Below are 21,121 nucleotides of genomic sequence, written 5' to 3'. Positions count from 1 at the left end.
CGCGGTGGCAGGGGCGAGCAGCCCAGACCGGGTTCCCGGAGCGCGTCCCAGCGGGACCCGGGCCGCCGCGGGCACGTGGCCGCCGCCCTGCGCTGACGCGGCGCCTGGCCCCGCCCCTTTTTCGAACGCTCGGAGGGGGCTACGTCCCGGTCGCCGCGGTAACGCATTCGGGCCGGCTCGGCAGGAGCCAATGGGGCGGCGGCGGGCGGCCAATGAGCGGCGCCGAGTGCGAGGTTTAAACGAGCGGCGGGGCGGCGCGGCTCGCCTCCGCTCGCGCTGCCCTCGCCTCCGCTCCGCTCCGCTCCGCTCCCGCCGCGGCCATGGCGCTCAGGGTCACCCGGGTAGGTGCGCCGGCCCGGCCCGGCCCGGCCTTCCCCCGCTGGGCAGCGGGCTGTCTGCCCCGGCTCCGCTGCGCGGCGGGGCGGGGGGCGGCCACGCAGCCCTCCGGGGTGTCCCCGGCCCCTAGCCCTGCCGCGGCGCGGGGCAGCTGGGCTGCAGCCGTGCGGCCCCCCGGTCGCTCCTCCTTCCTCCCCCCAAACCCTCCCGCTTGTGGGGTGCAGCCGTACAACGCTCCCGGCCCCCCCTTTTCCCTCCCCTTTCCCGCTTGGTGGGGGGTCGTGGTTCCCTCCCCACCCCCCAAACCCTCCCGCTGGTTGGGGGGTGCAGCCGTGCCCCCTCCTGGTTCCCCCTGAACCCCCCCAAACCCTCCCGCTGGTTGGGGGGTGCAGCCGTGCCCCCTCCTGGTTCCCTCCCCGCCCCCCAAACCCTCCCGCTGGTTGGGGGGTGCAGCCGTGCCCCCTCCTGGTTCCCCCCGAACCCCCCCAAACCCTCCCGCTGGTTGGGGGGTGCAGCCGTGCCCCCTCCTGGTTCCCTCCCCGCCCCCCCAAACCCTCCCGCTGGTTGGGGGGTGCAGCCGTGCCCCCTCCTGGTTCCCTCCCCACCCCCCCAAACCCTCCCGCTGGTTGAGGGGTGCAGCCGTGCCCCCTCCTGGTTCCCCCTGAACCCCCCCAAACCCTCCCGCTGGTTGGGGGGTGCAGCCGTGCCCCCTCCTGGTTCCCCCCGAACCCCCCAAACCCTCCCGCTGGTTGGGGGGTGCAGCCGTGCCCCCTCCTGGTTCCCTCCCCGCCCCCCAAACCCTCCCGCTGGTTGGGGGGTGCAGCCGTGCCCCCTCCTGGTTCCCCCCGAACCCCTCCAAACCCTCCCGCTGGTTGGGGGGTGCAGCCGTGCCCCCTCCTGGTTCCCCCCGAACCCCTCCAAACCCTCCCGCTGGTTGGGGGGTGCAGCCGTGCCCCCTCCTGGTTCCTTCCCCGCCCCCCAAACCCTCCCGCTGGTTGGGGGGTGCAGCCGTGCCCCCTCCTGGTTCCCCCCGAACCCCCCAAACCCTCCCACTGGTTGGGGGGTGCAGCCGTGCCCCCTCCTGGTTCCCTCCCCGCCCCCCAAACCCTCCTGCTGGTTGGGGGGTGCAGCCGTGCCCCCTCCTGGTTCCCTCCCCACCCCCCAAACCCTCCCGCTGGTTGGGGGGTGCAGCCGTGCCCCCTCCTGGTTCCCTCCCCGCCCCCCCAAACCCTCCCGCTGGTTGGGGGGTGCAGCCGTGCCCCCTCCTGGTTCCCCCTGAACCCCCCAAACCCTCCCGCTGGTTGGGGGGTGCAGCCGTGCCCCCTCCTGGTTCCCTCCCCGCCCCCCAAACCCTCCCGCTGGTTGGGGGGTGCAGCCGTGCCCCCTCCTGGTTCCCTCCCCGCCCCCCCAAACCCTCCCGCTGGTTGGGGGGTGCAGCCGTGCCCCCTCCTGGTTCCCCCTGAACCCCCCAAACCCTCCCGCTGGTTGGGGGGTGCAGCCGTGCCCCCTCCTGGTTCCCTCCCCGCCCCCCAAACCCTCCTGCTGGTTGAGGGGTGCAGCCGTGCCCCCTCCTGGTTCCCTCCCCGCCCCCCAAACCCTCCCGCTGGTTGGGGGGTGCAGCCGTGCCCCCTCCTGGTTCCCTCCCCGCCCCCCAAACCCTCCTGCTGGTTGAGGGGTGCAGCCGTGCCCCCTCCTGGTTCCTTCCCCGCCCCCCCAAACCCTCCCGCTGGTTGAGGGGTGCAGCCGTGCCCCCTCCTGGTTCCCTCCCCGCCCCCCAAACCCTCCTGCTGGTTGAGGGGTGCAGCCGTGCCCCCTCCTGGTTCCTTCCCCGCCCCCCCAAACCCTCCCACTGGTTGGGGGGTGCAGCCGTGCCCCCTCCTGGTTCCCCCCGAACCCCCCCAAACCCTCCCGCTGGTTGGGGGGTGCAGCCGTGCCCCCTCCTGGTTCCCCCCGAACCCCCCCGCTTTGGGGGCGGGGGGGTGCAGCCATGGCCCCCCCCCAGCCGGGGGCCGCGGTGACACCCCCCCCTCCCCGCAGCACACGCGGACGGCGGCCGACGCCACGGCGAAGAGCAGCGCGCCCGCCGCCAAGCGCGGGGTCCCGGCGGCCGCCGCCAAGGCCGGGCTGCGCCCCCGCACCGCCCTGGGCGACATCGGCAACCGCGTCGGCGAGCCCCAGCCGCGGGCTGCCATCAAGAAGCCGCCAGCCGCCGCCGAGAAGGTGGCGCCGCGCAGGGCCCTGCGGGCGGCCCCCAAGGAGGAGCCGCCGCAGCCCGCCGCCGAGCCGCCGCCGCAGCCCGAGCCGCAGCCCGAGCCCGCCAAGGTACCGCCCGAGCCCCGCCATGCCCCGGGGCGGCCCCGGGCCGCTCGCTCGGGGCCTCCCCTCGGCTGAGCCCAAACCTCCTTGTAGCTGGAGTCGCCCTCTCCGACACCCATGGAGACGTCCGGGTGCGCCCCGTCCGAGGAGATGCTGTGCCAGGCTTTCTCTGATGTCCTGCTGGAAGTGAAGGACGTAGATGTGGAAGATGGCACTGACCCAAACCTCTGCAGTGAATACGTGAAGGACATCTACAACTACCTGAGAGACCTCGAGGTTGGTAGGAGTCATTCAGAGTCACAGGCAGATCCACTGACAGCGAACCTGTCGTTACAGGGACTGGCATTCACTTTCCCTTACAGGATTTTAGGAAGCAAGAACAAGCAATTTCTTAACTTAAAATTCCAGAGTAAAACTGACCAGCCTGATAACGCTGGTCATTAGACCAGTCGGCTAGTAGTACTAGTACCCTGATCTTTCTAGCCAATATCTAATAATCAAACTCAGAAACCTCACGCTCTGTGTCCCAGGCTTATGCGGTGTGCTTGTACTGAGCTCCTTGATAAGCCTTGCCTTAACATGACATAGCTCAAGTCTCTGCAACATCTAGCCTCTAACTGGCTGGATCTCCTACTAACCCTATTCCTTCCACACAGGAAAAACAAGCTGTCAGACCCAAATACCTGGCAGGCCAGGAAATCACTGGGAATATGCGAGCTATACTAATAGACTGGCTTGTGCAAGTACAGATGAAGTTCAGACTCCTGCAGGAGACCATGTACATGACAGTTGCTATCATTGATCGCTTCCTGCAGGTGAGTATAGTGTCAAGGAATGCTTTTCCTCTAAGCTAAAGCACAACAAGCACTGATAACATCATACATGTGGTTGGATGTGTTGACCCTAACAAAAAAAATAGCTGACAAGCAAAGAGCTTTTTAGTCCTGAACTCTGCACAGTGTATACCCATCTCAACTAGAAACACTGACCTGGCATATCAAAGCTATTTATTTCTCTCCCTGACTTGATCTCAATAGCCTGTCCACAGCCCTGCAGAGGCTAATAGAGGTAATAAAATGCTGTACAGTTACTCTGTATATGCCAGTGCATAGTAGGAACCTTATGTTGGCTACCTTGAAAAGCTGAGCCAAGTCATTCAGTCTCACACAAGTCTCTACTGCTTTCTACTACAGGACAATACTGTGTCCAAGAAGATGTTGCAGCTGGTTGGTGTCACAGCTATGTTCATTGCCAGCAAGTATGAAGAAATGTATCCCCCTGAAATTGGGGATTTTGCCTTTGTAACAGATCACACTTACACAAAGTCTCAGATCCGCCAGATGGAGATGAAGATCCTGCGAGCCCTGGACTTTGGTCTGGGTCGCCCTCTGCCTCTACACTTCTTAAGGAGGGCTTCAAAGATTGCAGAGGTAATGCTGAGAGCTGTGGTGTTACTGTCAGCGTTAACCTGAAGATGCAACGCTTGGCTGTTGCAGCTTGTTAACACTGTGTAAAACTTTGGTTTGAGTATTATAACCATTTAGCAACTGAACAAACAGTTCAGTCTGAAACCCGTTTCCGTGTAGAAAGTGGTCTTATTTGTCTGCTTTTTCCCACTTGAGCCTGATCCAGCCATACCTGAGTGAAAATGCCTGCCTGGTACTAGCAGAGGATTGTCAGACTGCTGTTGAAGGGAATAGTCCTAAGATACAAGCAGCTGAGCACTACTCAAAATGGCTCCATGATTAAGCCACTTAAACTTCAAGCCTACAGCTTGAAAAGCGTTTAATAAGGAAGTATTTCTTCCTGCCTATTTAAACAAAGGCAACTGAGCCTTGACACGATGTTTTTGCCTTGGAGACAACGCTCAACTCAGACTTATTCCAGGTGGACTTGGAACAACACACTCTGGCCAAGTACCTGATGGAGTTGTCCATGGTGGACTATGAAATGGTTCACTTCCCTCCTTCCAAAACTGCGGCTGCTGCTTCCTGTTTGGCTCTGAAAGTTCTTGATGGGGGCGAGTGGGTAAGTCATGCTCGTTGGACACCACTTCCTAGTTTGGGACTTGGTGTACTCATGTACCAGCATAAAATGCCACTCTAGGCCAAGTGCGTTCTTGTCTCCCCTTGACCCATAACGGGGGGACAGAAGTAGGGCAGTTAACAGTTTCCTGTGAGAAAGGAGACTGCAGCTGTCCAACCCCAACAAAAGATAAAATCCAGCAAACTCAAATTGTCCTAGTAGTATCGTCCAATAATGTCCCTTCCTTTCAGACACCAACTCTACAACACTACATGACTTACACTGAGAGTGACCTTCTTCCAGTCATGCAACATATGGCAAAGAACATAATTCTAGTGAATCGGGGCCTTACTAAGCACATGGTAAGCTTCTCATGGTAAAGACGGGGAGTGGACTTGGTTACGTGTCAATAATATGTGGTTCTGTGACTTGAGCCGCTGATACCAGACTTGTATCAGACCTGCTCCCTTCAGCTGAAGGGTCTCTATCTTGCCAAGGTGATACAAGCCGGCACAAGCTTACCAGAACACAGAATTGTTCTGGGTGCCTGAAGTCACTTGGCCTGGCCACCAAGCCTCAGATTATCTGAAGCCTGCTAGTAGAGTGGCTTATGTTTATTTATGAGCAGGCTAAACTTAATCTAACTATCTCTTTGCAGACTATCAAGAATAAATATGCCAGCAGCAAAAATGCCAAGATAAGCACTATTGCACAGCTGAACTCTGCTGTCATACAGAATCTAGCCAAACCTCTGGCCAAAGCACCGTAACTCCTACACCACCAACTGGGCAGGATGTTGGCACTGTGTGCCACTGTGTACATAATGTATCTTATTTGTGTGTTAAGCTTTTAATAAAGCATCTTGTTGCCTTTTACTTTGTCTGTAGTGCTTATTTGTGCGTGTTGTGCTGGTCAAGTTGTTTTCCCCCTGCAGCTGCTGCTACCCCAGGGCTGTGCTCTGCTAACTGCTAGGGCCGAGGTAGCTGCTGCTAGGTTAGTCAAGTCCAGAGTATGACAGTTGCTCCAGCGCAGCTCCAAGCTACTTAAGTGAAATACTGTGCGGAGACCTGTGTCTGCCTGCCCCCGGCAGTACTAACCCCGCTCTCCCGCGGGGGCTGTGGTTACAAACCCGCCCTGCCCCGCTTGGCCCCGGCTCTGGGAACGCAGCGCCGCCGGGCTGCTGTCCGGCGCCTCCTGCAGGCGCCGGGGTGAGAGCGGGGCGGGGAGCCGGTCCTCCCGCGGGGGGCGATGGCGGCAGCGGGCCGTCACGTCACGCCGCCGGCCCAGGCCCAGCACCTCCCGCCGCCGGGCGGCGGAGCGCCGAAACGCCGATGCGGAGGAAGAGGCCCAGGAGTGGCAGCGAGCGCGTCGGCGGCTCGGGCGCCCCGCCCTCCCCAGGCGCAAGCAATCGCCGGCCGCGCTGGCCGATGGGCGCGCGCGGGCCGTTTGAAGGCTCGGCCATGGAGCCGCCGCAGCGGGGGGCGCCGGGCGCGGCGGCGGGGGGCGCCGAGGCCGGGCCGACGGCCAAGCTGGACGTCCTGACGCTGCTCCGGTCGGTGCTGTGGGGCCGGGGGCGGCCTGCGGGGTGGCGGTGCCCGGGCGGGCCGGGGAGCCGCCGGGTGACGCCGGGGCCGGGGCCGGGGCCGCCCTCCTGGGCTGCCGCTCTGGGTTTAACCGTCGTCGCTTTCCCTCCCTTGCAGCCTGAGGGAACAGATGAAGCAGCAGCTCATGGAGTGTAGCGCCACAGCTCAAGCCAGTAAGCCTATCCCTTTCCCTAGCTCCCTGCAGCAAACCCAGTGTGCTTTCCCTCAGCGTGGTGCGTTACAGTAGTAAGGAACGTGATGTGACGCATGCTTGTATGTTTAAAATTATATTTTCTTAATTTATCAAAAGCGCTTGCTGTAATATTAATTTTTTTCATAGACTAAGCATCTGACTGCATGCTCTTGATAGCGCTTATAGACATGTTTGAACCCTTACAAAGCTGTCACATAAGTATTCTCTGCCCTTTCTCATCTTGGATTTTTGCTTTAGACCCCTCTAACGCTGACAAAACTTTACTTTATATTATTCACACTATTACGTGTGATAACGGTTTTCAGGAATCCGATCAACTGGGGCTTAGGTTTTACAATACAAAGTGTTTGGCAATAATACTGAATTAAGGTATTCTTGTTCCTGTTCTGTTTCCATTATGTATCTCCTCCTCCACTGAACTAGCCAGCTGCATACACAGCAATGCTGTGAACCAGATCTGGGATCTCTGAAAAGTGCTAAATAGAAATATTTTAAAGCCTAATTATTTCTCTTGTACAGCTGATTGACAGTGCAGCCCCACTAACAGCAAAAGGGATGGTGAGGTGTGGAGCTAGGGATAAGAAAGACCTTGTTAGTATAGGGATCAAACTACTTATCCTTTATATTCTGTAAATTGGATTTTAAAATTTTCTGTGTTTTAGTAATATTCTTGCTTTGCAGGTGAAGAAAGTTATCCTGACCATATCATAGAAGAAAAGCTAATCAAGACGTAAGTCATCTGATGATTTCAAGCTTTTGACATAGTTTAAAATAGAGAAGAGAAGGGTTGGGAACTGAGCTAGATGTTCTCTTTTCACTCCTTTTTAATGAAAACTCTGGATTAACTATCAATAATTTGCAAGAGTCTGATGAAAATAGAGGATATGAAAAGAGAACGTGCAGAGGGAATATTTTATTCAAGCCCCTAATATAGTTGTGCATCTGATGTGCTTGCTAAATTTGCAATCCTTCTAAGCAATGACTAGACTTAACTAACATTATTCCATGTGCCAAAATTTTCCTGAATTGAATAATTCGTAACTGACAGGCAAAATTCTTATCTCAGGCATGGAGAAAGCAAGTTCAAATTTACAAGTGTGAGGTTGCTTTAAAATTTTTCTTGTTCCTTTCACACTGTTGTTTTTGTTTCAGTACCACAGAAGATTTGGAAAGAGAAATGGAGGAAGTAAAAGTCTCTTTCCAAAACAAAACATTGGTGTTACAAAGGCAGGTGTTTTTTTCCTGTTTATTTTGGGGGAGAGGGGGTATGTTTGCTTGTTTACATGTGTATAACATGCATGTATTGTTGCATGATGTTTACATGTGCATCATGCATGTACATGTAATTCTGATTAAAGTAGGATTTCAGAATGCTACAGTGTGTGTTACAAACATAAAAAGACTTTAGTACCATTGAACCAGTAGGAATGAAGATGGAGACACCGTACAGAACAACAAGAAACGCTCACAAACTGACATGCCTGAGCTCCAAAGGTCCTGCAAAACTGTATACGGTCAGCCTTTTCACATCACGAAACGTAGTTGTTGGTTATATTTTTAAAATGCCTGTGAAAAGGTAGAGATGGTAGCTGTTATATTTCTCCTATGTTATGTGACCATTTGTTTGGCTTCCCACCTTTGTCCTTTGTCCAGCTTCTCACCTTTCCTCAGCTTCTCAGACTCTGAGATTATTGACATCTGATGTATGTTTGGCAAGTGAGAAATGCATTGTCACTCCTACAAAGAATCATTAATATGTTCTTATCCTGAGAGTTAAGAAAACCACAATATTTAAGCGTTGTGATATTTTGAAAGTGATGGGTATTTATATATATATTTCCTATGTGAAAGTCAGCATAAATGGAATGTTGAAAATCTCTCTTTCAATATTTATCTAAATTCACTTTTCTTAGTTTCTCACCAGCTCTGTCTCTTTTCTCTACACTGTGCAGGATCCAGCTTATGGATGCTCTGAGAAACAAAATGAAACAAAATGATGACGACTCACGGTAAGGTGTTTTGGGGGAAAGGATGGCCAAAACGAAAGGAAAAGAACTGACACAGAAAGGAAAAGAGTTGACACAGCTGAATGAGACACATCATGGCATTATTTCATTGTATCGTTTTAAAAACAAACTTTCCTCTTCTAATTTTGACTGCGTGATACGCTGTCCACCTTCTGGCTAGAATCAGCGTGATCAAATCTCTTATACCCAGAGTGGTTTTACATTTAGGCTCTGAATTAACCAACCTTTGATTACAGAGACATTTAGGCTTGTTTCTCACAAGCCGCATCAGCTCCAGAAGCACCGCCGTAGTTGTTTGTACGCTAGCTCCATGATCTTGGCCGCACTTGTTGTGGAACGCAACTGATTTTTCCTTTCTTCTTAGTGCTTTCATATTTAAGTTGGGCTGCAAGAACATATATTTGATGTTATATGAATTTTTGCCACCTTCGAGTTCTGTCCTTAGATTCCTGGTGATCATCTTGATATTTGAAAGTTGACTGTATATGGGGTGCTGTATGAACAACGGATGTGGAGCACCTTTTCTTCCATAGCTAGGAAATAGCAAGTAACTTTGTGAACAATGGATCTAATAGTACCTGGGTTTAGGTGACTTTGATTGTTTTTGGTTTGCTAGTGAGAACTGTTGGGAGTTAGGGCTTTTTTTCTTTAATGCATGAATCATCTGCGTTTATAATATGTGAGCACATATTACACGCTTGTAACAGGGCCTTGCCTCTGCTTTGCTGCTTTCATTAATTTATCACTTAGGAGCTTAATGTCTTTGAAAAAGAACTGAAGGTTTCAAACTTGTTTGAAATTATCTGTTAATATCTTACCCAATATGAATGGATGAATGCATACGAAGTGTAATATGAGAAATTTCCTTTCTGTAGGAAACAGCCAAAAACACTCTGTCTCCATAATGTCTCTGTCACAGGCCAGAATTCAGGAACTCCAATCACTAGATGTTCTGAGGTGGCTCGGCTGCCTTGATGTCTCCTAAGCTCTATGCTTTCACTATGCAATGTTAGACAAACCTAACTGAAACATTGAGATGGAAATAAGGAGAATATTTAGCCTCTAGAGCTATTTTTAGTATGCTAAATATGCAAAAGAAATGGCATAGTTGTTTCAAAAGTAAAAAATAAAAATATGCTTTATTTTAGTGTTAGAGGGGAATTTTTTTTTGTATAATGTAAATAACTTCAGTTAAAACATTTGTGCTGTTTTCATATATTAACAGTTTTAAGGTATATATTAACAGTCTTAAGGTGTGCAAATCTGTGTTTCCTTCCTTAGACTGATCTTGGAAACTATGAAACACATAATAATGCTCAGCACAGCCATACTTGAATCTCAGCAGGTAAGTGTCAGTTGGACCCACTTTTGCAGTTGCACAGGTCTGCTTTCTTCAGTACGGCCAGGGTGCAATTTGAAAATAACAGGAATGTAAAAGTCATTTGAAGGTAAATATGTGGCCCAAAGCACGCAGTTGCTGCTGGTGTTAAAATTACTGAAATGATTCCTTAAAGTGATATGCAAAAAGTCTGCTTCTAGAGCTCTCCTTAACTACTTTTGTGGAATAAATTAACATCTATCAGTATTAATTGGAGACAGAAACTTTTTTTTTTTCCTTCAGCAAGCACGTGAGATGGAAGAGAAATTGAATGACATTAAAAGGAAAAGACTCTGTAAGTGTGTTAAACTTACTTTGTTTTATATCTGAAGATATAGTTTGTAATTTAGAAAGTGTTTCTTTTAGCACTATTAATTAACATAAAATCACTATGAAACTGAATACAGTTATAAAACTACTGAAAAGAGGATTATGAAGTATGTAAGAAAAGAGCTGGCATGTTGTGTACATGGCAGCAGGGACTGATGTGTTAGAACAGAGATGCAAGAAGATACTTAAAAAGAATGGAGTGTAAACTCCCCAGTTTACTACACCTCACTTAGGCTTTTTTAGAGTGTATTCATAGTAAATCAGTCCTACAACAAGGACTTTTTGTCAGATTGCACCTTTGTGAAATGTTTGTAAAATGGGAGGCCACTTAACCTGCAAAGAACTAACATGATAATGTATATCTTGGTGTTCAGTATGCCGGTTAGAGTAGGTCAGGACTCAAATTTACATGTATTTAGATTTGCTATTCAGAACTTCCCACTGTGGTATTATTAGGCTTGCCAGCAATTTTAACCACTATTAATTTGTGTTTGTTTCATCCATAGAAAGTGATGTACATGTTGCAAGTAAATAAACCAATAAGTCAAATATCTGTCTTCAAAGAAAAAATGAGCACCCTAATATCTTCAGAAATAAAGGAAGGAATGCTAAGTCATGAGGGGCAGCATTTTTTCCAGTGTATGAATTGTCCCTTAATGCTTTTACCCCATGTAGTTTTGAGTCTGATTTCCTAAGAAAACTGGAAATAATCACTGATGTTGTCCATGTCCCTTGCATGACTTTGGACCTTGGTTTGGATCAAATTTGAAAAAGAGGAAAAAGAACTTAAACTTTTTCAACTGTAGAAGTTGTGACAACTGGAGACAGAGTGTAGGACAGATATTCAAATTAGTGTCCCTGTCTGATGGAAATACAGGCAGTACACACAGTACCTTGTTTTGCCAGCAGCCAGGGAACTAGTTCGTATATATTGACACCAGGTAGCCACAGCACATGTTGATTTTTGTGTGGAAGGGATATGTTGAGGTACATTGCAGGGAAGGGATGAGGTGAGAAGTTTGGATTATTGCAATGGAAGTGCCTAAGATGTCTGTGGAAAACAGTGTTTCTTCAGTTCCACTGCACACAGAACGACTTGTTAATGCTTCATTTTCCTAATAATGGAATAGTACTAAAACAAGCTGGAGGAAACAAACTACTGCAAATTCATACCACAATGAAAAAACAAAAGAAGGAACTAGCAAGTATGGAAGTGGGTGAAATGCTGGAGAAGATACGTAACAACTTACAAAAAGAAAAAGAGATGACTACCTTAATTCAAAATATATTCCAGGTAAAAAGTCATAACTTTCAGAAGCAAGTTTGCAGTTTTGCATCACAATCAATCTAACCTACTGTATAGTAAATGTAACTTCAAACAAGATTAAGATATACTGTGTGCTTTCAAAAACTTTAAGCAAGATGGTAATGAAAAAACTACTGCGCGCAGAGATAATTTTATTGTTTTAAAGACTGAAAATATGAAATTGTCCCAAATTGTTGTTTGGAAAATTATGTATAGAATTTAGAAATGGCCTATCGATCTCTCTTTATCTCTTTCTGTCATCCATCTAAGATACAAAAATGTTGTATCTCCTAGGACAATTACTGTTGCAGAAGTGGCTGTATTTCCTTAATCTGAGAGTCACCCCTTCATCCCCCCCAAACCAGTTTCCCAGTCTCTTGTTGTTTTTCCTGAGCATGTCTTAATCCCACGATGCCAACGTGCCAGGCTGCCCCTTCTGAATTTGCTCCTTCTGACCACAGGCACTTCTCTGGTTCAGTGTTACACACTGCAGCACTGTGAAGGCCTTGGCCTGCCAGCCAAGGCTGAACTTCAAATACTTTGAACGGTGTAGTCTTCATCCCCTTGGTTACCCATGTATCAGATGCTGCTAACTAGTCTATATCCATGCAGCTGGCTGGCAGGTCATCTGGTGTTTGTGGTCACGCAAAGTGAGGAAGAAAATGTCATGATTTGGGATGGGGAGGAGTGGAGGAAGGGTCTGCAGCATCCTGTGCTCGGAGGGGTCCTATTAAAGTTCATATTCCCTGCACTGCAGTTTGGTATTTGCTTCTCACCATATGACCTGTCCTAGCTTCCTTCACCTGACCCTACAGATCAGTGACTTAGTAAGTATGAAGATGGGAAGCAGAGCGAATTGCAGTTGCAGTGCTTGCAAGTTTGTCCACAAATGGCTTATGAAATCCCAGTTAAGAACACACATGGCTTATTAAGCAAAATACAGACTGGGGAAAGATGGAGCTTATTTGAGAGCTTTGGGTAGGAGACCGGATATAGCCATTCTGTAAATTTGTATGATCCGAAGAAATTTAAAGGATGGAAAAAGAGCCACATGTTTCTGTGTTGCATGCTGTACCTACTAGGAGTTTGCAATGGAAAATTATGTTACATCTCACGATGAGAATGAGAAATTAAACATTTCAGTGGATTTTGGATTAGATTTCTGGAATTATCTTCTATTTTTATCTTTCTGAAATCTTCTGAGCCATAAGAAGTAGAACAAATCGTCTTTGCTTAAATTTATTAATTTCCATTTTCAGTCTAGAATGGCAGGGTGAGGATGTTAGAAACTGTTGACTTGTGTTTGAGGCAAATTTTATGTAAAAAAAAAAAATATATATATATATATTCTCAACACCTATGTTTTGAATGGGGATGGTGTGCTAGCACTACGAGGTGGTTCAGAAGTTCAAACTAGCTTCTTTTTTTTTTTTTGCCTATATGTTGACAATAGGATCTAAAGTAATGCTTCCCCTTCTCCTCTCTGTCACCCTCCTGCCCATTTGAAACACTGCTATGAATTTCCGGGGCTTCTAATATAGAGATTACAAAATAGATGGCCTCTGAGAGATTTCAGTAAGAATATTTCTTTTTAAAGGCATTTGTTTTTTAACTAATAATCTTTCTTTTTGCAGAATATCATAATTGGAAGCAGAGTTAACTGGGCAGAAGATCCATCTTTAAAGGCAATTGTTCTCCAGCTTGAAAAAAATCTGTCTTTTCTCTGAGTAAGGAAAAATGGCGTTTAATTTTATATACCGTATGTAACCAACATATGACATTTGATATCGACTAACACGTGTCATGAAAGCACATTTTTAAGAGTTTGAAAATGTAACCTTTCTGGAAGTGCTTCCTCTCTAAAGAGACTCAGAATGTGGCCACGCAACTCTTTAGAGTGAAATTTATACAAATGTTAGAACACTTAATGTAGTTGATGAAAGTAAGTGAAGAATCACTTCCTGGCTGTTTTAGCCCAAGAGCTCACTTCCATCGCAAATGTAGCAATGACCCAATAAAGAAGAATAAACTATGTATTACGAGCTTTTATGTAGAAGGGGGCCTGAACCAAGGCTGTACTGTTCCTGTGCTGCCGAGCTCCTGCCCAGGCGTGGGAGCAGCGCCCCTGCAGAGCTCTTCCTTTCTGGCGCAGAGCTGAGGCAGGCAGCAGCGCCCAGCTCAGCCCCACGGAAAGCCTGAACTGGGAAACTTAACGTTAAGTCAGTATCTTCCTACTTTTTTTTTTTCTGAAAATATTGTATATAATTTTAACTCTGAAAAGTTTATATGCTTAGCTGTAACTCTCACTTGTGACCGTTAACGTGATGATCATTGAGACATCCTGGAAGAGGTACAAACTGTAGATCCTGTCCTACATGGCAAAGTATGTCAAGCGTAGAGAAAATGTAGGTAAAATGGAAGATGGAGCGTGATGCTGTTAAAATTAAGCAACTGAGCAATATTTTAAGTTTATTCATCCATTGACATTCATATTTTTACTTCATCGTAGAAGAAAATTGACATGGTAAATCATATTTCGTGTAAAGTTTTGGATTAAAATATGGTTCTTTTCATTTTATGGGTGAACGTCTGATTTTAGACGATGAACCTGACATGCCTTTATCAAATTCAAATCAAATACCGACCTACTCTAAGCAGGTATTTAGCCTCAGCCTGTTGTCTTCCTATGTCGCGGGAGGCAGGAGGCGGCTGGCCCTGGCCGCGGGTACCGCAGCTGCCCGCCGGCGGCTGCCGCGCCTCCGCCCGGCCGGAGCAGGCCCCGCGGCCAACAGCGCCCCGCCGCCCGCCGCGCCCCGCCCGCCGCCGCAGGCCCCGCCCCCGCGGCGCTGAGCCCCGCCCCCCAGGCCCCGCCCCGGGGCGTGGCCCGCGGCTGCCCCTGAGGCAGGCGGGCGGCGGGGCGCGGGCGTCGTGGCGGCCGGGGGTCACCATGGGCAGCAAGATGGCGGCTGCCACCAGGGTCGTTCAGGTAACGGCACCCCGCGCGCGGCCAGGCGCGGCGGCGGCGGCGGCGCCCCGGGCACCGGCGCGGGCCGCGGGCCTCGCGCGGGGCCGCCGGGGCCTGAGGCGGCCGGGGCTGCGGGCGCCGCCGGGGCGGCCGGTGTCCTTGGCCGGAGCGGGGGGCGGGGGCGCGGCGGGGCCCCGCGGCCGGCGGAGCGGCGGGGGCGGCGCGGGGCGCCCGGCGAGGCGGGGAGCGGTAACCGCTGCCGGGGGAGAGGAGGCGCGTTAGCTGCCTGCTGCGCTCGTTTTCCCTAGAGAAACAGGGGCTCTGCGCTTTAATTCGTTTCACTTTCCAAAAGCACTGCGGTTTGTTCTGCTCCTCTTCCCTCGTGCGTGCTTGCCTTCGCCGGCAAGTAATCAGCGTATGTACAGTACGTCCTCGGGGTTCAGGACGTTTTGTTTCGCTGCTCTTGCTGTCCAGTCACTTGATCCCGCTGCCTACTTCCCTTCTGGTACAAAATGATGCTCTAGGGAAGCCTGCGAGCTGCACCTTCTGTATAATCCGTCAGGAGGGGAGGGTGTTTGCCAGCATCTTTTTAAGGCACCCCTCTTCCCTTTCAGGTGAAGGCGAGGCATGGAGCCTTTGAAAAGAAACGTTGCAAAAATAACTGTGTAGAAGTAGCTATCACAGTGGCATAAATGGAATTACAAAGTTTTAGCACAAGAACTGTAGGACTGCTAACTGTGTTCGGCCATTGCACGTTTGTTCAGCTGCCTGGACAGGACTGACTAGTTCCATTAAGAAAATGCCATAGATTAAAAAAAAAATTTGGTATTCAGAGCCAATCTGTGACTGCTGTGAAAAAAGTAAAGGAGCCCTTATCCCTGTGCTGGACACCAGGATGAAGGAGTAGCTTTGAAGGTGAAACTTCTCCTTGGGTAAAATTAAAGCAGAAATAAGTAATAAGGTTATCAAAATGGTGGTGCACAAAGCAGCACTATAGAAGTGGTCAATTAATGTTATGTTTTCCATTTTACTATTGTGAAATTAACATTTGTCTAGAAGTATATTTTTCTCTTCCTGTGTTCTCCTGCTACCTTGTCTTGTTCTAGGTAGTCAAGCCACATACTCCCTTAATTAAGTTCCCGGACAGAAAAAGTATCCCCAAACCTAAAAGTAAGTATTTCATCTATAGAGATAACTTGCACCACTTTTCTTTGCATTAAGTATTTTATGTAAGAACCAGGACACGCTTTTTCCAACTTCGATTAAATATTCAACTGATTTTGAGTGGTATTTCTAGAACATAGCTTTAGTTTGGAGACAGCTCTTTGATGCTTCCATTACAGCTGTGGGGAAGAAAACTGTGTGTATGCACATCTTGGTCGAGGCAGATTCGTGAAGATTTCTAGTATTGTTTTCCTACTTTTGATTTATACACAAGATCCCATTTTTGCAAATACTAATATCCACCTGGAACGTTTCTGGCAAAGTCACCATGAGAAGCAACCTTGGGTATTCAGTGATGTTTGCAGAAATAATGTGGGATTTTGCTTGGTCCTCCTTTTCCTAATTGGAGCATGCAATGTCTGTGGCATTTAAAATCCTGATTATAGCTGGGAGGGCCAACCCGCTGTGCATTTTAAGAAATGTTTTCCAGTGCTATTAGTTAATACTAAGGAAAAAAGCGATTTCATTGCGATCTTTGGCACATCAATCTTTATACCTATAGCTATGCTGATATTCACAGAATACCAGGCAGTTATATTTAGGTAAAAGCTATATGAGCTGGGTGTTGTTTTAATATTCCGTTTGAGCCAATATAGCATTTGAAACTAAAATAACAGATGTCTCATGAATCTCTGCTGTATTATTCTCATTTTTTAGAAGTGACGGCTGGTTTTAACTCATTCTTTTTTTTAGATCTTTACCTATGAGATCTTTTTTTTCCTAATACTGCCAGTTAAGTCAGCTGCACCACCTTTCCTGCCAGTTTAAAAAACGTGTTACTTATCTCTTGTTCATCTCTGCATCAGAAATTTTCTGTCAATATTTCTTTTAAGTGTGTTAGACCTTTTTACCTTGATCGGGTTCTGTTACTTCAAAAGTAAATTGCAATCTACCTCACTTTGCTTGAACATTGTAGCAATAACAGCATTTTAGTGCACCAGATTCTTGCTTCCACACAGCCAGAGCTCCGCAGATCAACACTATACTTTCAGGGACTTGGGTGTTTGAAAGGCCAGGCAAACTCTTTTATTCTATTACTGCAACACGGTGGTCTCAAACGGGGAAGGGAAAGCTGTAGCGCAGGCTATCTGACGTTAAGCAACAGCAGCATAAGATGTGGTACTTCTGAATCTCAACTTCTCACAGTTGTAATTGGCTACTGCTTCTATTCTAACTACACTTCAGATGGTAAAACACACAATAGAGGAAAATCTTAGGCAAAGCTCTAGACATTTTTGTGGCATATAAAACAAACTTGGAGAAACTGTTTTTCATGTCTTTCATATATAAGGAGCATTATTTCTTCTCTAGGAGAAAATCACAAATATTCCTCTGTCATCACTAGCCAAAGCTATTAATCAGCTGCATGTTGTTAGAAAGTTGACAAACAGCTATTTTTTCTGGTTTTATTTTCTGCTCCCTTTGCTTCCTGCTCTAATTTCAATTCAATGGCTTCTGATTCTGCTCCTTCTCATGGGCTGTCTTCCTTCTCTTACTCTTTGGGACCTTCCTCTCTCTTCCTGCACCACCAGATACAGTCTTCTCACTGAGAATTTCTGCATATGCCTCTCACTAGTGATTCGTGTGAATGTTTGATCGTGTTGGTGCAACTATATGACATCCCTATCCTGCCATTGACTCAGACTCCATAAGGCTGAAACGGACTCCTCCCTCTTCCTTCTCTGTTACCACTGATCTTGGGGTGGCAGACAGGAAACGTGCCATTTAACTCCTCGCATTCTTCGAGCCATCCAGGACTGCTTTATCTTGTTGCTGCTTATTTCATAATTATATAGTCCTTTTGTCCCAACTGTTCAGATGTTGCCTTTGTTTTGCTCATTTCTCAGCTGCACTGGGACTTCTCCTGGAAGTATTCTGCTTTTTCAGGTGTTTCAACCTTCTGTCTAGAGGCCTGAGGACTTTTTAAATAAATACATTGCTGTAAGACTCAGTCCTGCCTGGTGTGATAACTATGTATTGCCATTATAAAGATCAACCATGCTGGGACAGACCTAAGGTCCAAAACTCTTTCAATGCTGACTCTGATCACTGGCCTTTTGTCATCTGTTACATGAGCCTCGAACTCAAGATGACTTTTCTAACGTGAATTTCTTATACCTAGCTCCTGGCCTACAACTGTGAAGTATTTCATGCCCTCCTTGGTCCCTGCATTTCTTTAACAGTCTGATTGCTGATGCCCACTATGTGGTGTTCATTCTGCACATTAATAATGTAATTTGACATGCTGAAATTTATAATATTAAAAATGGGTGCAACACTGAATTGCATCCTGTGGTATTTCATAGTTGTGAGCTTTAACTTTCTGTAAGCCTCTACTCCTTTTTCACCTGTCTTTACAGTCACAGTAAACAAAGCCAAGTGTCATCTTAGTGGAGAAATGTCTGTACATTACCCCCCCACACACACATCTTGAGGGTACTATATGCTTTTTCTGCAAGTACAGTTTCCTAGTGAAAAAGTCTTTGTTAGGGTATGCCCTGGTTTATCTTCTGTTACCACATCAGTATTTCTGCCAGTCAAATATGCTTTCTTCTACTTTCGGAATGTTTTCACTCTGTTCTTGTTATATTTAACAACAATAAAAACAGGTTGGGGGAAGTAGAGGATCTGAAGTCTTTTAAGTATTTTTATAAGGAAGAAAAATCAATCTTCAGTAACTGGTAACTTTTAGTGGCTGCTCATGTAATTATTTTTACAGTCCTAGTACATTTCTGTAAATGGTTTTGCAATCTGCGTTTCAGTACAGGAATCCCTACAAGCAAGCGTGCCATCACACCGTGCTTCAAAAGTGCAGGAGTCTGTAGGAGGCAGATCACTGGCCTTTCAAAATATTTCACCTGTTAGTAGGGTACAAGGTGCACCAGACACTTCTGAATTAGCAAGAACCTTACCTCAGAAATACAGAAGGAAACCTATGTCAGAGGAAGAGATTGAATATATTCAAGTAAGTTTATTGGTTCATATTCTCTGTATTTACTTATCTTTTTTCTACAGGTTCTCTACAGTTTCAGATATGGTATTACATTTTAATTCTTGGTAACTGTGCACTTGGAGCTTTCACAGCTTTGATGCACAGTACTCAAATTACATATTCTTCATATGCAAGGTATCCAGCTCTCACTAATTGGTAGCTAGTGATATAATTGAACGGAGAGATATGGACTTAATACACACATGCGGAAAGTTAGCGATAATCATAACCTACATTACTGACAGTCACTGTCTGTGTTATTACAGCTGTTTAATGTGTAGTATGAGTATGTTGGACAGGAGCACAGGTCTGTTCATAGACTGAAAAATGCTATTGCTAGATGACTGAAGTCCAAAATATTTTTCAGACTAATTTTTATAAATTATTTATTAGTACGTGAACTCATATTTCTAATAGTGGAAGCATTTTACTAAATTAGATTTAAATTATATTCTGTAATATTTGCAATTATAGCATTGTACATGAAAGGCAAGACCTAGTCTGTTCTCTAACAAGATTATAATCACTCTGTTACTCCAAAAGGGAGCACACACAAAATTTGAAGAACTGGAGAGAGAGGTCTGAGTTTTTGAAATAAAAAGACATATAGCTCAGTTAAGTGAGCAGGACATCTGAAGTATAATCTTGTGAACAGAGAAAATCATTTTTCCCTGCATGCATGTGGATAGGGTATTATACCTATTATTATAGGTATAATTAGAAAATAATTCATTTTACTTCTATAGTAGTACACTTCTAGACTTCCAGCCTAAATTTTCTAACAGTTTTGTTGGCATAATAATGAATTGAGTACCTTTTAAATCTCATAAAGATTGTAATGGCTGACCTTGCTTTTGTTTTTACTTTGCACCTTGGAACCTGGGCAGTGAAAATAATTCTAAAACTCCTGTTCACTACCGCTGTGTTTATCAGACCTTTCTAAAAGTCAAGTTTTCCCAGTAGGGGAATTGGAACCAACTATAATTATTGTTTGCAGGTGTTTACCTTTTTGTATTCTCTCTGAAATGAAAGAGCTGCAACTGATTGATGCTAATACTTTGAGACTCTGTGCATGTTCTTTTACAGATTAAAAATCAATGTCTCGATTGTCTGTAACAGTGCAAAAGAATATTTGCTCTCAATTTTCCTTTCTTTTTGTAGAATATATTTAACTGTCTACTTTATTTTACAGCGTGGCGGTCCCGAATAAGTGTGGAAGATCGTTTGTTCACCACTGTTGAAGAATGAAGTATTGTATTCACAATAAAAGCATTTCTGTAATGTTATAAATGATTGTACACTAATAGCTTTAATAAAGACCCTGTAGGAAGGGTGAGAAAGTTGTCACTTAACACACTATTAATTTGTGATTGAGAAAGATTTTCTTTTGATGGCTAACTAGCAATTGAATATATTTGATGTCTACACCATTAAAATATTTTTCTAATTAGCCATTCTACAAACTTGGCAATAAAACTGTCTTGAGTTGCTTTCTTTTTCTTCTTAAAAAGATTCAGATGTCTCTTCAGTAATAATTTTACAGGCAGGAAAGAGATAATGAAGTATTTTTAATTACTGTTAAGACTTCACGGTGCTTCTTAATAGCTATGCAACTTCTGCCTGGTAGTGGAATCCAGTGGGCAGTAGCGTAGCAGCTGCTTCCCCACACTATCAGGACTGAGATTGGGAACAAAATAAAAATAGGCTGCTCTTGGTCTATTTAAATCATTATTTTTTTCAAGAGAGTTATCTGGATCTGATTAGAGTTAGAAGTACATAACGTACCTGATCCCTGGACTTGATTTTTAAGAAAACAACAGCATGTAGTCTTTCGCTACTGGTTTTCACGTGGCAGAAAAAAAAAAAGTGAACCTGTGAGGTTGGACGGTCTGTCTATCTAATGCAGTCACAGTCCGCTGTGTCAGTGTAAGTCATGCTCGTTTCAGTCCAAGTTAACACACGGGGCTGTACAGTGCGGCAGTTCAAGAAAAACGGCATGCTCCTCTCCTGGACGTGTCGCAACCCCTCCTCCTCCTCCTCCTCCTCCTCCCCCCCCTCCCCCCGCCCGGGCGCACCGAGGGCTGCCTCGGCCCCAGGCCAGCGTGCGCCTCCTGGGAGGTGACAGCCCGCCTTTCTCACGGGGCCAGTTCAGCGAGTTAGCTATAACCTGGTCCAGCAGGAGGCGGCGCCTCCTGCCCTCGCACCCCTCTCTGCACCGCGCTGCGGCTGCCTGGGCGCCTTCATGTCAGCCCTGCGGCGCGCCCGCAGGCCGGCCTTCTCACCTCCTCCGTCCTTGTCGTGAACCAGAGCCGGCTGCAAAGCGGCTGCTCGCCCGCAGCCCCATCCGCGGCTGAGGCTCGCCGCGCCCGGGCCGCCAACAGCGGCAGCGGCAGCGGCGCTTCCCCTCCCCTCCCCTCCCCTCCCG

At 47.2% G+C, this 21,121-nt stretch overlaps 3 protein-coding genes across 5 annotated transcripts; all 3 read left to right on the top strand.

Moving 5' to 3' along the window:
• Positions 1-226: 226 nt before the first annotated feature.
• Positions 227-5,552, top strand: LOC138064736 (G2/mitotic-specific cyclin-B1-like). Its single transcript, XM_068928553.1, has 8 exons — positions 227-341; positions 2,374-2,658; positions 2,746-2,928; positions 3,309-3,467; positions 3,846-4,082; positions 4,540-4,680; positions 4,929-5,039; positions 5,336-5,552. Exons 1-8 carry the CDS (start codon positions 321-323, stop codon positions 5,444-5,446), a joined length of 1,248 nt encoding a protein of 415 aa, XP_068784654.1. The 5' UTR covers positions 227-320; the 3' UTR covers positions 5,447-5,552.
• Positions 5,553-6,096: 544 nt separating this feature from the next.
• LOC138064492 (centromere protein H-like) lies at positions 6,097-14,088 on the top strand. Of its 3 annotated transcripts, none has more exons than XM_068927341.1 (9): positions 6,097-6,229; positions 6,378-6,433; positions 7,156-7,204; positions 7,627-7,701; positions 8,427-8,483; positions 9,783-9,846; positions 10,123-10,174; positions 11,340-11,503; positions 13,150-14,088. In XM_068927341.1, the coding sequence occupies exons 1-9, from the start codon at positions 6,105-6,107 to the stop codon at positions 13,240-13,242; spliced, it is 735 nt and encodes a 244-aa protein (XP_068783442.1). In that variant the 5' UTR covers positions 6,097-6,104; the 3' UTR covers positions 13,243-14,088. The 3 variants fall into 3 exon arrangements, with proteins under 3 accessions (XP_068783442.1, XP_068783441.1, XP_068783444.1); XM_068927340.1 differs by having other exon boundaries at positions 6,108-6,229; positions 11,274-11,503; XM_068927343.1 differs by lacking the exon at positions 11,340-11,503 and having other exon boundaries at positions 6,108-6,229; positions 13,150-13,287.
• A 287-nt stretch (positions 14,089-14,375) lies between these two features.
• On the top strand, positions 14,376-20,055 carry LOC138064491 (alpha-ketoglutarate dehydrogenase component 4-like). Its single transcript, XM_068927339.1, has 4 exons — positions 14,376-14,501; positions 15,587-15,650; positions 18,467-18,669; positions 19,889-20,055. Exons 1-4 carry the CDS (start codon positions 14,463-14,465, stop codon positions 19,904-19,906), a joined length of 324 nt encoding a protein of 107 aa, XP_068783440.1. The 5' UTR covers positions 14,376-14,462; the 3' UTR covers positions 19,907-20,055.
• The last annotated feature ends 1,066 nt before the right edge of the window (positions 20,056-21,121 follow it).

The sequence above is a fragment of the Struthio camelus genome, chromosome Z (genome assembly GCF_040807025.1).
Source record: "Struthio camelus isolate bStrCam1 chromosome Z, bStrCam1.hap1, whole genome shotgun sequence".
In the NCBI taxonomy this organism is placed as follows: domain Eukaryota; kingdom Metazoa; phylum Chordata; class Aves; order Struthioniformes; family Struthionidae; genus Struthio; species Struthio camelus.
This window is presented reverse-complemented; position numbering and strand designations above follow the sequence as displayed.